We start from the raw sequence: 16,471 nt of genomic DNA, 5'->3' as shown, positions 1-16,471 counted from the left end.
ATAGCTGTGGAATAATAATGCCTGTTTTCCCTTAATATTCATTGAGGTACTGCAGCACAGTGGTTAGAATGCAGTACTGCAGGCTACTTCTGCTGACTGCTGGCTGCCAGCAATTTGGCAGTTCAATTCTGACCAGCTCAAGGTTGACTCCGCCTTCCGTCCTTCCGAGGTCAGTAAAACGAGGACCCAGATGGTTGGGGGCAATAGGCTGACTCTGCAAACCGCTTAAAGAGGGCTATGAAGCGGTACGTAAGTCTATTGCCATTGAAATCCATCTTCCTGAAATTTTAAAATTATTATACAGTACACGTTACTATTTTTCCATTGCTAACTAGTGGTGTTTTTTTTTTCTTTTAATGTTTTCAGTTGCTCCTCTTTGTTTTCTCTACAATGAGCCCTCCAAGCTATATCAGATATTCCGTGAAATATATGTGCGGTACTTCTTCAGACTTCATTCTATTTCCTCTCACTCTTCTGTAAGTTGATTTTGTAGTGCATAACTGCAATGCCCACTTAATATATATATTTTTTTAAAAAAAATAGAACTCCGCTTGATGAAAATGTCCTTGGCCATCTATGGCCCATCCAGGCCAACTGAAGCTCTTAACCCACCCAAAGTCCCCTCATTCTTCTCCTAGCTGCTCTTGCCTTTTGCCAAGCAAGTGGCTTGGGAAGGAGTGGGGGACCCCAAGAGAGGGGTTCCCCTCCCTCTCTTCTTCTTTCTCTTCTCCTCCTCCTTCTCCTTTTCCCTCTCTTCCTCCTCTTCTCTTCTCCTCTTCTTCTAGTTTTCTCCTCCCTTCTTCTTTCTTTCTCCTCCCTCCCCTTCTCCTTTTCCCTCTCTTCCTCCTCTTCTCTTCTTTCTTTCTCTTCTAGTTTTCTCCTTCTCCCTCTCTTCTTCTTTCTCTTCTCCTCCTCCTTCTCCTTTTCCCTCTCTTCCTCCTCTTCTCTTCTCTTCTTCTTGTTTTCTCCTTCTCCCTCTCTTCTTCTTTCTCTCTCCTCCTCCTTCTCCTTTTCCCTCTCTTCCTCTCTTCTCTTCTCCTCCTCTTCTAGTTTTCTCCTCCCTCTCTTTCTTTCTCTTCTCCTCCTCCTTCTCCTTTCCCTCTCTTCCTCCTCTTCTCTTCTTCTTCCTCTTCTCTTCTAGTTTTCTCCTTCTCCCTCTCTTCTTCTTTCTCTTCTCCTCCTCCTTCTCCTTTTCCCTCTCTTCCTCCTCTTCTCTTCTCCTCTTCTTCTAGTTTTCTCCTTCTCCCTCTCTTCTTCTCCTCTCTCCTCTCTTTCTCCTTTCCCTCTCTTCCTCCTCTTCTCCTCTTCTCATTTTCTCCTTCTCCCTCTCTTCTTTCTCTTCTCCTCCTCCTTCTCCTTTTCCCTCTCTTCCTCCTCTTCTCTTCTAGTTTTCTCCTTCTCCCTCTCTTCTTCTTTCTCTTCTCCTCCTCCTTCTCCTTTTCCCTCTATTCCTCCTCTTCTCTTCTCCTCTTCTTCTAGTTTTCTCCTCCCTCTCTTCTTCTTTCTCTTCTCCTTCCTTTTCCCTCTCTTCCTCCTCTTCTCTTCTCCTCTTCTTCTAGTTTTCTCCTTCTCCCCCTCTTCTTCTCTTTCTCCTTCTCCCTGTCGTCTCCTCCTCCTCCTCTTCTCCTCTTTTTAGTTTTGGCATCTAACATAAAGCGATATGGTTAATCCTCAACTTGACTACATTTAAGCCTGAAATTTCCATTAAGTGAGATGGTTGTTAAGTGAGTTTCCCCCCCCCTCCTTCCCTGTTTTACAACCCTTTATTGCCACCACTGTTAAGGGAATCGTTGCTGTTGTTAAATGAAGCCTCTGGCTGTTAAGAAAAATGTAGCTCCTCCCCAATTCTCCTGAATTTTGGGATGCTGCATTGGTCGGTAAGTGTGAAACCTGGTACAGAGGTCACCTTTTTCAGTGTTGTGGTAACTTCAGACAGTCCCTGAATGAATGTTGTTGAAGATTACTGTACCCAGGGGTGGGCTGCTACCGGTTCTCCCTGGTTCGGGCAAACCGGTAACTAATGTTATCATTTTTAATTATCGATTTGGCGAACCAGTAAATCCCATCCCTGGCTGGCCCGCCCTTCCCTCCTCTCCCAAGAGTCCCCATGCGGTACATTTTGGATGCCGGGTATAGGACCCACGTAGAGGCTCAGGGAGGGTGAGGGAACACCCTCCCGGAGGTGTTCTTCGTCAAGCGTAATTAATCACAAACTTGTTTTAAAAACAAAACCTATTTTATTGCAACGCTGGGAATTGTTTTTATTCCCAGCCGAAACTAATCTTAAACAGTCCCCCAAGATAAGCACACACCTTTCAGTTCTGTGGAATGCTGCCAAAAACTGAAGTATCAAACGAACTAGAAAAGAAACCAACCGAAGTACAAGAAAAAAACAACAACCGAAGTACACAGAGCTTGAGGATGACTCAAAACTGATCAAACTACTTTGCTTCCTGCAAAGGTTTCGTCATTTAGGTCTGACTTTTATCCCTTATGGGAGGGGCTATCACCTCCCAGCCTGACTCCTGAGTCGCCCCTTTTGTCTCCGCTGCTCTTGCCTTCTAGCAGCTCTGCGCACATTCGCACTGGAAACAGGCTCCCCTGGGTCCTCTACCTCGCTGCTGCCAGACTCCAAAGGCTCTGGAGTCAGCACACCACTCCCAGATGGTCCTGGCCCCATCTCTGCATAGGATGCAGGACCCTTGGTCCGAATCCTCTCCAGACTCCCTGACTGGTCCCCTTTCTTCCTCACTGTCCGATTCCACTGCTGTCTGCACCGGCTGCCGGCGAACCACAACAGGAGGCTCGATGAAAGCCTCCGGAGCCCAGGGAAGGCAAAAATGCCCCCGGTGTGGTGCAGGAGGCCAACTAGGCCACACCCACCCAGCAATCGGGCAGAGAACCGGTTGCTGAAATTTTTGAAGTCCACCCCTGACTGTACCTGTACTTAAAGCAAGTCCTGCCAGAACAGTTTTAAGCAAAACTACTATTGTCATAGGCTTGTAAGCCGATTTCTTGCAACATGCGAATACCGTCTTTACTTATCGCTGCTTTAAAAATGTAACAAGCTGTTTTCTATATTGAATATTTCTAGTGTTTTAAATCCAGCATTAAGAGATGTATTTTGAGGGTGTTTTTTTTTTAATCCTTCCTTCCTTGTTTAAAAGGGGATTGTATCGCTATGTCTTCTCTTTGAGAATCTCCTTCAAAGCCATCTCCCACAGCTGTTCTATCATCTTCGAGAAATTGGAGCACAGCCGTAAGTATCGTCCTTTCAAGTGAAACATAAATGTATTAATTTGAGGTATCTAGTCTTTTCTTTTTTTTACCCTTCTTTTAATCGTTAAAAAGTTCCTGCATCTGTATACACCAGTTGTGATAACCTGGGGCATGGCACAAAGGCATGTCAGTCAAATAAGCAATAAGAGTCATATAAGCAATAAGAGTCCCTTTATTATCTCCAACTTTGCCCCCAATGTCCAGGTTACCTTCAGCTGGAGAAAAACTCTCCCAGGAACAGCCTTTAACTATAGAAAATTCAGTCCAAAACAAGGTACACACAAACTGTAACTTAAAATCCAAACAAACCAAACTGAAGTAATTAGCTTGACAGGCAGAAGAAGGTATTTCAGACTTGAAAGCATGGCAAAACTCACACAGTTAGGAAGATACCAGGAACACAGATAAACCACAACAATACAAGATAAATTCACATTTGCTCCCAACAGCTTGCTGTTCACAGCTTCCTCTTTTATACATTAATTTTATGGCCAGTTCGGCGAACCGGCAAATCCCACCCCTGGCTGGCCCTGCCCACCCCACCCCTCCCTGAAGTCCCAGCGTGACCCGTTTTGGATCACAGGTAAGTGCAGGGCCTGTGTGGATCCTCAGGGCGGGTCAAAAAACAGGCCTCCTAGATGTTCCAGAAGGCCGGAAACGGTCCCGTTTCCGGCATCCAGAGAGGCCCTGGAGCCTGGGGGAGGCCGTTTTCGCCGTCCTGGAGGCTCAAGGAAACCCTCTGGAGCCCGGGGGAGGACAAAAATGCTCCCTCCCCCCGCTGCACCTTTTTTGCTCCTAGGCGAGGGTGGTGCAGGAGGCCAACTAGGCCAAGAAGAGTTCTCCACTCCTCTACTCGTTGCAGAATACCTTATGCCATCAGACTTAGAAAACCTAGACCTAGAAAACCTTGAATTACGTCGTCTTTGGTCTGATCTAAGTATAGTATATAAAATCATACATTGCAACAACTTAACCTGTCAATGAATACTTCAGCTTCAACCATAACAACACAAGAGCAAACAATAGATACAAACTCAAGGTAAATCGCACCAAACTTGATTGCAGGAAATACGGCTTCAGCAACAGAGTGGTCAATGTCTGGAATACTCTACCTGACTCTGTGGTTTCTTCCCCAAACCCCAAAAAACTTTAACCTTAGACTATTACTACTATTGACCTCTACTATTGACCTCACCCCTTTCCTAAGAGGTCTGTAGGGGGTGTGCATAAGCGCACCAACGTGCCTACCGTCCCTGTCCTATTGTTTCTTTTATTTTTCTTATATGTACCCATTTCATGTATTCATAACTATGTATATACTTATACCTATTATCTTGTAAGTGATTGACAAATCAAATAAATAAATAAATGCCCACCCAATTCAAAAGTTTTTGAAGCCCACCCCGCTCTTAAGAGTAAAAAAAATTGTGTGTTTTTCACTATTTTTCAGGCTAAGAATATCATTTAAATGGATGGTCCGAGCGTTCTCTGGATACTTGGCTACTGATCAGCTGCTGTTTTTGTGGGACAGAATTTTGGGATACAACACTTTGGAAATCTTGGCTGGTAATGTTTAGGGGATGGGAGTTCTTAGTGTTCGTAGATGGAAATTCTAAATTTTTGTAAAAAAAAAAAAAAAAGGCATGCGTTTGGGTACAGAATGACTGAAAAGTGTGTGATGCCTCCCTGAAAGAAAGAAAAAGGAAAAAAAAACCACCTTCGTCCCCTTGGTAGGCAGCGGCAAAACTCTTGTTTTTCTGGAAAAAAAATGGAATCGAATGGAAAGAGAAAGATCTTTTTGATCTTTGATCATTTTGCCCTGCCATTTCCACCAGAAAAAGGCAAACGGTCTGCTCATGTGAGAAATTGCTTTATTGAGCGGGCGGATTTTCTTTCGCCCCTGCACAAATCTGGAAATCGCTGCTTTGTGGAATCTGGGAGTATATCACTATGATTAAGCAGACTTTCTGCAATTAGAAGCACAAAGGGCTTGGTTTTCAGGACCTCTGTAATTTCAGCAGAGTCAAAATGAACTGTTTGTTGATTAGCGTACTTTTACTGTCTCAGTGGCTTTTGCCAAAAGATAAAATTATTGGACAGCTTCATACCAAATCAGCATTAATGAACCACTGATTTGGCCTTCCTTCCTTCCTTCCTTCCTTCCTTCCTTCCTTCCTTCCTTCCTTCCTTCCTTCCTTCCTTCCTTCCTTCCTTCCTTCCTTCCTTTTTTCCTTCCTTCCTTCCTTCCTTCCTTCCTTCCTTCCTTCCTTCCTTCCTTCCTTCCTTCCTCCCTCCCTCCCTCCCTCCCTCCCTCCTCCTTTTTTCCTTCCTTCTTTTTCCTTCCTTCTTTCCTTCCTTCCTTCCTCTCTCCCACCCTTTTTCCTTCCCCTTCCCTCCCTCTTTTTCCTTCCTTCTTTCCTTCCTTCCTCACTCCCACCCTTTTTCCTTCCTCCCTCCCTCTCTCTTTTTCCTCCTTCTTTCCTTCCTTCCTGCATCCCTCCCCTTCCTTCTTCCCTTACTCCCTCTCCTTTTTTCCTTTCTCCCTCTCTTCCTTCACTGGTTCATTTTTGCTAATTTGTTGAGTGTGTGTATATGTAGATTGATAGATAAATAGATGGATAAATACTCTGCATAAACAATTGAGATGAGCGTTTATTGCTTTACCATTGCATTTGCTTTATTATCCATTTAGAGAGACAGGACCCAAATCCATTTGGGAATTTATTCGTATTTATTTTTCATTTCCCCTGTTCTTCGGTAGGAAGGCTAAGCACTCGCTCCTCAGGCCTGTGGATGATAACTATGGGTAAATCATACCTAACATTAATTGTGAGCCAATCAACCCTTCCTTTTTATATTGAAGGGGGGGCTGCAGCTGCTACACCCCCCCAATTTCCCTCGTTCTCTTTTGCCTCAAAATAGGAGCAGTGGGATAACAGGCATCAAAGCAATCCACGGGAGTGGACTTTCCCAAATTAAACGAGTAGGCAAATGCGTGGGTGTAGAACTTGTAAGCCAAATACTGTTAGAGAAAACTCGGATTATTCAGTCCCCGGTGAATGTTGAATCTCTCTTTCAATACTTTCCCATTGCTTTTGTCCAGCTCTCACAAATTGGCAATCCCTTACCCAAGCCAGAAGACCATTGAAGGGGACTCAAGAATAACTAGACCAAAAGTATCGTTAACAACTAATTAGTATGGCCGCCAGTCTAAATGCTGCACATTCTTTTATTTATTTATTTATTTTTTTCCAGTGCTGGCAGCTGCTGTGTTTGCTTTCCGAGCAGGGAATCTAATGGAGGTGACATCACTAGCCGCAGCTGAAGTAAGGATAAGTTTCCAGTTGTAGAACTATGGAAATAATTTTTGACGTCTTGCCAACCAGAGTAATTTGAGCTTCATGGGCACATAGCTTTGCGGTGTCAGGCTCTCGGCTGAAATTTTTTACCCTGGAAGAAGTTCAGGAGATGTGAAAAATGCAGATTGCAATTCATTTAAAAAAAAAAAACTTCTCAACTGTTGAAAGAAAAAAATAATAATTAATTTGGGTTGTAAACCTTCCATGTATTTTTTTTACCTCCCACTTCTACTTGGATTTTTCAACCTGCTTGGTGTCTCCTTTAATAAAATCTGCAGAGTCCTGCAGAGAATAATCAAACATAGCTAAAAGAGAGTTGCCACAAATAAGCTTACTGTAGCTATTTTTATTTTCAGGAATATTTTTTTCTCTCTTGTGCCTATCACATTCCATATAAAGCATTCGAGGATTCAGTGAGTTTTCTTCCCTGCTAAGTTATGCTTGGAATTCTGACTTTGTTATGAGTTACATTTATTTTATATTTCTTCCACATCCATCCTTAACATGAATTTCCCCCCTTTCCCTCCAGCCTTTCTTTTTCATCTTACATAACTATTCAGAAACTCTGACAAATTACCCATTTGTAACAGGGACTGGTCAGTTTGAGAAGCCTATAACCAAAACTGTGAGAGGGATCTTGGAGTCTTCGTGAACAACCAGTTAAATATGAGCCAGCAGTGTGCAGCAGCCACCAAAAAAGCCAATGCAATCCTAAGTTGCATTAACAGAGGGATACAATCAAGATCAAGTGAGGTTCTAATACCACCCTATAAAGCCTTAGTAAGACCACACCTAAGAGTACTGCATCCAGTTCTGGTCACCACACTATAAAAAAGATGCTGAGACTCTAGAAAGAGTGCAGAGAAGAGCAACCAGGATGATTAGGGGACTGGAGACTAAAACATATGATGAACGGTTGCAGGAACTGGGCCTGGCTAGTCTAGTGAAGAGAAGGACCAGGGGAGACAGAATAGCAGTGTTCCAATATTTGAGGGGCTGCCATAGAGAGGAAGGGGTCAAGCTATTTTCTACAGCGCCTGTAGGCCAGACAAGGAATAATGGATGGAAACTGAACAAGGAGAGATTCAACCTAGAAATAAGGAGAAACTTTCTGACGGTGAGAACAGTCAACTGATGGAACAGAAGTTGCCTTCAAAAGTTGTAGGAGCTTCATCACTGGAGGCTTTCAAGAAGAGACTGTCATTTGTCAGAAATGGTGTAGGATCTCCTGCTTGGGCAGGGGGTTGGACTAGATGACCTACAAGGTCCCTTCCAACTCTGATTATCTGTTAAAGCATAACAAGAACAGCTGGCCACAGTGCAGTAACCAGCATTTTGTTTTGACAGCTATTCTATCAGAAGGCTATCGGTGATCTGATGCTACCAAATGTTCCTGTTTCTTATTCTTACAAAATAATATGTGCTTGGCAGCTTCATGTAGCTCTAATATATGTCTTACCTAAATCAGAACAAACAAAACTGGAATATTTTGTATTGATTTACAGCACCATATTAATACCGTCTTTCCCCCAAAATAAGACCCTGTCATGTTTTTTTTGCCACCAAAAAAAGGCACAAGGTCTTGTTTTCGGGGGATGTCATCCACTGATTAACCTCACTTGCGTGCATCACCCTCGGCCTCCTTTTCACTGTCAGAGGCCTGCAGGAACTTCTTCTGCGGCCGGCAAGGCTTTCCTGAAGGCCTCTGCAGAAAATAACAGAGCTCCAGATCGATCCAGAGCTTTGTTATTAGCTCCAGAGGCCTTCAGGAAAGCCTTGCCAGTCTTGCCGGCTGCAGACAAAATGGGCCAGCGAGGCAGGTGTCAGGGTATGTGAGGCCTGGCTGCAACTGTCCAAAGGTAAGTAATAGGGTAGCTCCACCACCCCTACCCTAGCTTAATTTTTACCTATCCACTCTGGAGTGGGCAGGATCTTAATTAGGGCTTATTTGGGGGGTTAGAGCTTATATTGGGCACACATGTAAAAATCAAGCTAGGACTTACTTTCAGGGTAGGTCTATTTTTGGGGAAATGGGGTAGTTCAGGGGAGTTTTACATCAATAAGATTAGAGCACATATTTATAGATCACTGAATCTTATTCAACCTACTGTACCATCTTATTTAATTACTAACAACTGGTCGCAGCTAATATGAGTATAAAGCTACTTCCAGGTTTTATTTAGTGCCAGCTGTTAACCACCTCTTGATTCTCATGTTAAAGCAGTGTTCCAGAAGAACGCTCATGTCTCCGTGCTTTTTGCTAAAACCGCGGATATCAATCTAGGTTCTCATATAGTGCTTGTTTTTTTTACAATCCGTATGAATTTGATGGCAGTATTTGATTAGAATATTTCTTTCATTCTCAAATTTCCACCGGAACAACAGAATCACTTTTCTAATACCAGTGTAAAATAATACAAGCCACTTATCTGGAATTTTTTGAGTCAAAATTTTGATCATCATTGTTTTCACCAGTTATTTTTTTATTCTCTCTCAAGCAAAATATCAAATTGCTCAAATATAAAACCTGTGCTTCGATTGTTGGGCAAAAAACCTTGGGGGGAAAAGGAGATCTGCTTGCATTTAATTCCCCCAAAGTGATCATCGCTGCTTAACTCAGATGAAAGGAAGACTTGATTCTTTAGGCAGCTATGAAATGGATGGCCTTTTTTTTTTTTTTTGCCATTTTGGAGATGAACGTTCATTTTTACCAGCAAAATGGGAGCAGGCAGTCCATATCTCAGTAGAGATGGCAGATTAATATGTCTTTCAGTCTCGCATCCCGTCATTACCCAGAGAATATTCCTTTCAACTTGGAGTATTTCATGGCTTTGATAGCTACCCCTGAACACATGCGGGAGTGTTAAATCCAACTTTTCCCACTGAGAAATGATAACAGACCATGACGTTTGAATTTGACAGCTGTTAAACACATTTACAGTTGAGTAGATAATATAGTTTGCTTCTGTCTTAACCAACTTTTCTGGAATTTGAAAGAGACCTGATGTCTATGGAGATTTTCAGTCATCTAGGTCATGGTTGTTCCAAAAGCTTTGTCTAAAAGGCAGTTGGGCTTTATGGATTTTCTTTTTTATTGAAAACATTTTGTTTCTCATCTAAGAAGCTTCTTCGGGTAGCCCTAAGCAATTTTATCTTTCCATTGAAAATGTAATCAACATTTACTTACACTGGATAAATATTGAACTGAACTGAATTCTTTATTGGCCAAGTGTGATTGGACACACAAGGAATTTGTCTTGGTGCAAATGCTCTCAGTGTACATAAAAGAAAATACATTCATCAAGAGTCAAGAATCATAAGGTACAGCACTTAATAATAGTCATAGGGTACAATAAGCAATCAAATCATGCTAGGAAAGAGTCAATATAAATTGTTAGGATACACTTATATGCCATGTCCTGGATCAAGGGGCTTCAAACTTGGCAAGTTTAAGACTTGTGGACTTCAACTCCCAGAATTCCTGAGCGAACATGACTGGAGGAGGAATTCTGGGAGTTGAAGTCCACAAGTCTTAAAGCTGTCAAGTTTGAAGGCCCCCAGCTCTAGTCCAACCTGAGCCAATTTAAAACTTGTGGACTTCAGTTCTCAGAATTCCTCAGCCAGCCTTGCGGATTTGTGGATTTCAACTTGCAAATAAGCTCTCAAATCTTAAAAAGGGCCAAGATTGGACAACCCTGCTTTAGACATTTTAACAAGAGGCAGAGGTGAAATCCAGAAAGCAACTAGATGCAAACTGACATTAATGTTTAAACTCAATGGTCTATCTAACCAGACAACCCCATGACTTTATCTTCTCTTACAAAGGTCTTCAAACTTGGCAAGTTTAAGACTTGTGGACTTCAACTCCCAGAATTCGTGAGCTAACATGACTGGAGGAGGAATTTTGGGAATTGAAGTCCAGAAGTCTTAGGCTTGCCAAGTTTGAAGACCCCTGTCCCGGATAGAAGGAAGTGAACTTCCAATAATCTTTTTTGCCATCCCCACCATTCTATGCACTGCCTTTCTGTCCGAACCAGTAATACTTCCAACAGCATTTTCTTAAGTTGGTAGCATCAAGCCATGTGTTATTTTCAAGTAAGATTTTTTTTAAAAAAAGTAATTAAATAGCTACTTTGAAAATGAAAGGGCATGAGGTTGAAGCCTAATTAAAATCACCGAGTTATAAGACTTATAATTTAACCCAAGCCGGATAAGGATTCTTAACACACAATTATTTTTAAGTACAAGGTGAAATTTTAGACTCCCTTCAGCACCAGTGAGGCCACACATATTAGAACGAGGTCTAAATCCCAAAATAAAATTTTAAAAACAGGTTACTTGTTCACAGTGTCTGTGTTCAGCCACTTTTTCAATCAACTTGATTAAAGTGAAAGGCTTTTCAGTAGACCCCAAGGTGCTTTTTTTCAAAAGTCAACTGGACTTCTGTTTTTTTTTTTCCGCTTCTCATCCAAGAAGCTTCTTCAGTTCTAACTGAATAGCGGAGAATGAAAGGATTTATATATCTTGCAGTCAGAGGTGGGTATTCAGCAGGTTCTGACCAGTTCTGGAGAACCGGTAGCGGAAATATTGAGTAGTTCGGAGAACCGGCAAATACCCCCTCTGACTGGCCCCGCCCCCATCTATTCTCCGCCTTCTGAGTCCCAGCTGATTGGCTGGGTCTTTTTTGGTTGCCCTGCCCAGGAGAACAGAGCTGGAAAGCAGGTTAGTGGGGTGGGGAGGGAATGGAAATTTTGCAGTATCCTTCCCGTGCCACGCCCACCAAGCCACACCCACCAAGCCACGCTCACAAACCAGCAGTAAAATTTTTTGAATCCCACCACTGAATCATTTGATAATCTGAGAGTCGTTGAGGCCACTTGGAGGTTTATCTGCACCCTCAGGTCACCTGAATAGTGCAGTGGGTGTGGGTACTCGGGTGACCCCGAAGGCACAGATAAATTTCCAAGTGGCCTCAACGACTCTAAGAAAGTGCTAAAGACCAGATGGCGACAAGGAGTATAAATCCTTCCATCCTCCCTCATTCAGTCAGAACTGAAGAAGCTTCTTGTGTGTGAGAAGTGAAACGTCATCAAAGAAAAACCAGAAAGTCCAGTGGGCTTTTGAAAAAAAGCACCTTTGGCACAACCATGACCTGGACAACTTGAGAATCTCCTCAGACGCTTTTCCATCAAAGTCAAAGCAGAAAAATGACCGTGTGCATTTATGAAGAAGTAAGTTACTCGCTGACCTTCACTTTTATGAAATATTATAGTTTCTCCTTTTCTTTCCAGGCTGTCCTTGCTGATTTGTCGACTCTGAAAGTTATGCCTCTTCTTCAGATTTTCCTCTTCGCCACTGGCTCTTCGTAAGCCTCCAAAGTCACCGGACTTTTCAATGGATGCTGATAATAATAAGGCCACGCAATTCCTTCCACCCAATTAACAATTTAACAATGATGGTTTTGCAAAGCATTGAATATGCAGCTCTTCCCTAGTAACCTCGCCAAAGGCTGTTGTGCACCACCTTTTCACAGCTGGTTGCTGTTGTATTTTAAGCCGAGATAGCTGGATGTAGTGCAAATCAAAAATCAAAATCTTTTTTTTCTTTAATGCATGCTGTATTAAGTGCAGGACGAAAGGAGGAAAGGAGGAAAACTTTAGACCTCAGTGGTACCTTTGTGCCATAAAAAGGCGGAAAGGAATTTTTCCCCCCCAGTAAATTCTAATCTGTCATTCAGTCAACGAATCTTTCACCGTATAATTTTGTCTGCAATACTTGAAGAAAAGCATTGAACAATATTTAATTTTTCCAAATTGAACGATCGTGAAAAATGGTAGCAAAGCTTCCCTCTAATGCCTTCTGGATTATGTCTGGTGGACTGAGCTGTTCATTTTAGGGTATAGAGGTATAGAAAACCATAAATGATGTGATAAAGGCACATGTGCCCGCACACACAAAAACACGAGACACACAGATAAGATCAAGTATCGAGGTTTAGAGGTGTGGTGTTTTTTTTTGCAAGCTTAAAAGTCAGCAAAACCTATTTTATTTTTGGGAAATGAAATTAGCACCAAAAAGACGGGGAGGGGAGGGGAGAGAGGGGGGAAATGCCTCATGACCTATTCTCCATTTTCTAAATGCAATTGACTAAAATCCAATTTACCGTATCTTTCGGTCTATAAGATGTACTTTTTTACCCCCCAAAAGTGGGTGGAAATGTCTGTCTGTCTTATACCGCGAATGTTGCCGAAGCCCCGCTGACCCCCCACCCTTTGGCCTCTGCCTCCCAACAATTTGCCTCCCTTGCAGCAAACAGCAAAAAGCCTGGTCAGCTTCAGCACAGCCGGATTTGGCACAAGCAGCTGACTGTCGGTTGGATTGGCCTCCCGACAATCAGCTGTTTCAGGCCGCAGGGATCGCCATCACCTATTGCTGCCTTTGCACATCCCATTTTTGACCTCCGTATCCCATTTTCGTCCTCCGTGTGCCCCATTTTCAACCTGTTCCGATCCCTGCTGCCTGGAACGGTCCAAAAACGGGGCCCACGGAGGCCGGGAACGGGATGCGGAGGCCAAAAATGGGGCCCACGGAAGTGGCAATAGGCGATGGCACTCCCTGCAGCCTCAAACAGCTGATTGTCGGGAGGCTGATCCAACTGACAATCGGCTGCTTATGCTAATCCGGATGTGCTGAAGCTGACCAGGCTTTTTTGCTGTTTGCTGCAAGGGAGGCAAGTTGCTGGGAGGCGCGTGCAGATTTTTTTTCTTCTTGTTTTCCTCCGCAAAAGCTAGGTGGATCTTATAATCCAGAGCGTTTTATAATCTGAAAAATACGGTGATCCTTGTCTCACACTTTCTCCCAACTCTGCCAGGAAATGACATGTGTCCAGGCACCTGCTTTCTCCAGGATCTGTTGGAGCCTGTCTTATGCAGGAGCCAAAACATTTGCCTGCACACAACAACCCTCCCTCTCCCCTTCCCTCTTTCTCTCAACCCCAGCTGGTTTTGAGAAGCTGAATGTGCTGCTTCAGCGGGTTTCTACAGGGGTCGTGGTCCAAGATCCTCTATATCAATTGGCCATATCCAAGCTCATATTCCTGAACGACAGAAGTCATACCAATCTTGGGGTAGTTACTCTTTCAATGGCGATGAGCTGTTTTCCCCTTTTCTCTAGGGATTCCTCTAAGCCTCCATAAAAGCTGAATGGATTGCTAGATTATTCTGATTTAGCTACATTACAGCTGTCAGCCAAGACTGGATATTTAGACGTTACGGTAAAGATGGGTAATTGATTTTTTGCATGTTACTTTCAGCCAGGTTGTGTGTCCTTTTGGGTTCATCGAATTAAAGCCGTTCGGAGGGCTTTAAAGATGGAAGGACAATCGCCTTCCTCTCTCGTTTGGGTCAAACATAATATTCGAATCATTTTTTTAAAAAAAGTTAAATCCTATTGAGATTAAATCGGATTTGATTACAGATCTTCAATAGGACCCCTTAAAATACTATTTTTGCAGGCTTGCAGTGACAGGAATTGTGTAAATTAAATAGTATTTAATTGCAACTCTTGATAGGATCCCTAAAATACACTGCCTACATGGACTTGCAGTGATAGTTTGTGTAGGTTATCCTGTACAATACATCCTTGGAGATCTGATGTCAGAAAAACTTTAAAATGCAGCTTCAAATCCAAATGTGTATTACTTATTTATTCATTCATTTATTTATTTTTTTCCAGGACATGGAAGATAGAGGGGACTGAATAGCTATTTTGTAAAAGTATGTTATATCTAAAGATCAAATGGGAGAATTGAACACGCTTTATTTATTGTATTGAAGACGGCTTCTTTAAAGGAGTTTTCATTTGCAACTCATACCGGAATTTAATTCTTTTTGTTATCTAAAATAAAAATCCCAAACATTCATCATGAATCTGTTGGCTATAAATCTGTTCATGTCATGTGGGAAAGATCAGGTCCACACATGAAGCTCCAATTAAACTGATTTATTTCTACTCATGCCTTTGGACAGGAATCTTCTCTAGTAAGGGTATGCATCTGCTTGGGGTTAGAGAAGGGTCAGTGGAATTCAAGGAAGGCTGGACTAAGTTCACTTGGGACTACGCAGGGTGTGAAGACCCGGGGCGTGGCACAGAGGCAACACAGTCAAATAAGCAATAAGGATCCCTTTATTATCTCCAATTTTGCTCCCAATGTCCAGGTTACCTTCGGCTGGAGAAAAACTCTCCCAGGAACAGCCTTTGAATGTAGAAAATTCCATCCAAAACAAGGTATACACACAAACTATAACTAAAAACCCAAACAAACCAAACTGAAGTAATTAGCTTGACAGGGCAGGAAAAGGAATTCCAGACTTGAAAGCACGACAAAACTCACACAGTTGGGAAGACACCAGAAACAGATAAGCCACCACGATACAAGATAAATTCACGTTTGCCCCCAACATCTTGCTGTGTGCAAATTCCCTTTTTAAACACTGTGTTCCCAGCTGCAGCTAATGAAGGGAATCAGGGCCCCTTCCTCCCCCGTAAGCCATGCAACCCATGTTGCTCTCTTCTCTGTTCCTCACCTGTGTGCCCTAAGATGAAGAAGGGTTGGCCCTGAGTCTTCCTCTGAACTCCCTCTCCCTTGCTCTCCCTCTCCCCTGCTCTGCCCAGCCGGACTTTGCCCTTCCCCAGTTTCTTCCACAGCCAACAGAGCCACACTCCCACTCCCTGTCAGCTGTTTGGCTTCCCCCTCTGAGTCAGATTCCAATGGGCATGACACTGGGATTCTAGGCTGATCACTCTTTTAAACGCCACCCCCCCAGCTTCTGCCCCTTCTTCTCTTACGCTTAAATGATTTCCTGTACCTACAATCCTTTCATGAACAACCATATGGTTGAGGAACAAAGCACCTGCCCTTTTTATAAAGTTTATAAAATAAACTTTTAATTCATGGAGTACATTCAAACAAAAATATAAGGTAGTCAAGATAAGTCCTCTACCTGAACCGTTTCCTCATACTTTCCCGTATTAATTATCATAGACTGATCTAGGTAGTTGTCTTTGACAAAACAAATAAAATAATTGAAGTTTGCTATCCCCCCACCCTGATCTGCCATTTAAGCCAGCTGCATCTCTTCATTGTTCATTGGTGATCTATAACGACCAGGCTGTGCAGAGATATCTCTAGCCTTTCCCAATTCCCAAACGAGATTTGGGGTGATTGTGGATTTGGGAGCCAGTCTTATACTTGCCAAGTGTGGAGATCCCTGCACTTGAGGGACCAGACCTATGAAAGTGAGGATTGTGGCAGACTTCCGGTTTGCAAGGCTTCAGCAGCAGCAGGAATCCACGATCGTGCACGGTTCCTGCTGCGCTCGCTGCTGGAGTGCCCCCGATCCAGTTGGATTTGGAGGCTATAGTTACCCCGTAGAGGTAACTGAAGATAGGGGAGATCCAGGCAGGGGTCCGGGGGAATCGCAACCCCCCTCCTCAGCTGGCTTAATTCCCTTTTCCAAAGGCGGTGGAGTGGCGGTCAGAAATGGCCGCCACAAAGAAGCTTTCAGCCGGACAAGATTGTGCAGAAGGAAGCTGAGAAAGTGAAAGTTTTTGGCTGAACCGGGACACAAGTAACATCTAAATACCCTAGAAATTCAACTTTCTTAAAGATACATTGTTCCCTAAGAAGATCGTAAAAAGCGGCGGATGAAAGTGAAAAGGGAAAGTTTGTTTTCTCTCACTCTCCTTCCCAACGGAGATAGCAGATGGAAATCGGAAAAACCCGCTTTGGCAACAGAAGGTAATTAAATTTGAAAATTAAAGCCAAGGGGACA

General features: G+C 43.1%; 1 protein-coding gene across 4 annotated transcripts in view; it reads left to right on the top strand.

Annotated features, from left to right (window-relative positions):
* The window catches only part of TBC1D19 (TBC1 domain family member 19), a 72,980-nt gene extending 58,417 nt beyond the window's left edge, over window positions 1–14,563 (top strand). For 3 of the 4 annotated variants that reach the window (XM_087963502.1, XM_087963503.1, XM_087963504.1), the window contains exons 17-22: window positions 367–476; window positions 3,168–3,259; window positions 4,730–4,845; window positions 6,535–6,605; window positions 11,930–12,003; window positions 14,373–14,563. In XM_087963502.1, coding sequence (XP_087819628.1) covers window positions 367–476; window positions 3,168–3,259; window positions 4,730–4,845; window positions 6,535–6,605; window positions 11,930–12,003; window positions 14,373–14,400 — 491 coding nt within the window. In that variant the 3' untranslated portion in view covers window positions 14,401–14,563. Of the gene's footprint in view, window positions 1–366; window positions 477–3,167; window positions 3,260–4,729; window positions 4,846–6,534; window positions 6,606–11,929; window positions 12,804–14,372 lie in introns of those variants that run through there. The other variant, XM_026687707.2, reaches the window with a different exon arrangement.
* The last annotated feature ends 1,908 nt before the right edge of the window (window positions 14,564–16,471 follow it).

This window comes from Notechis scutatus, chromosome 4 (assembly GCF_049901735.1).
Source record: "Notechis scutatus isolate UNSWTSFEM ecotype Mainland chromosome 4, rNotScu1.2, whole genome shotgun sequence".
Taxonomy (NCBI): Eukaryota; Metazoa; Chordata; class Lepidosauria; order Squamata; family Elapidae; genus Notechis; species Notechis scutatus.
Note: the sequence above shows the minus strand (reverse complement) of the source record. Positions and strands in the feature narration are given on the sequence as shown.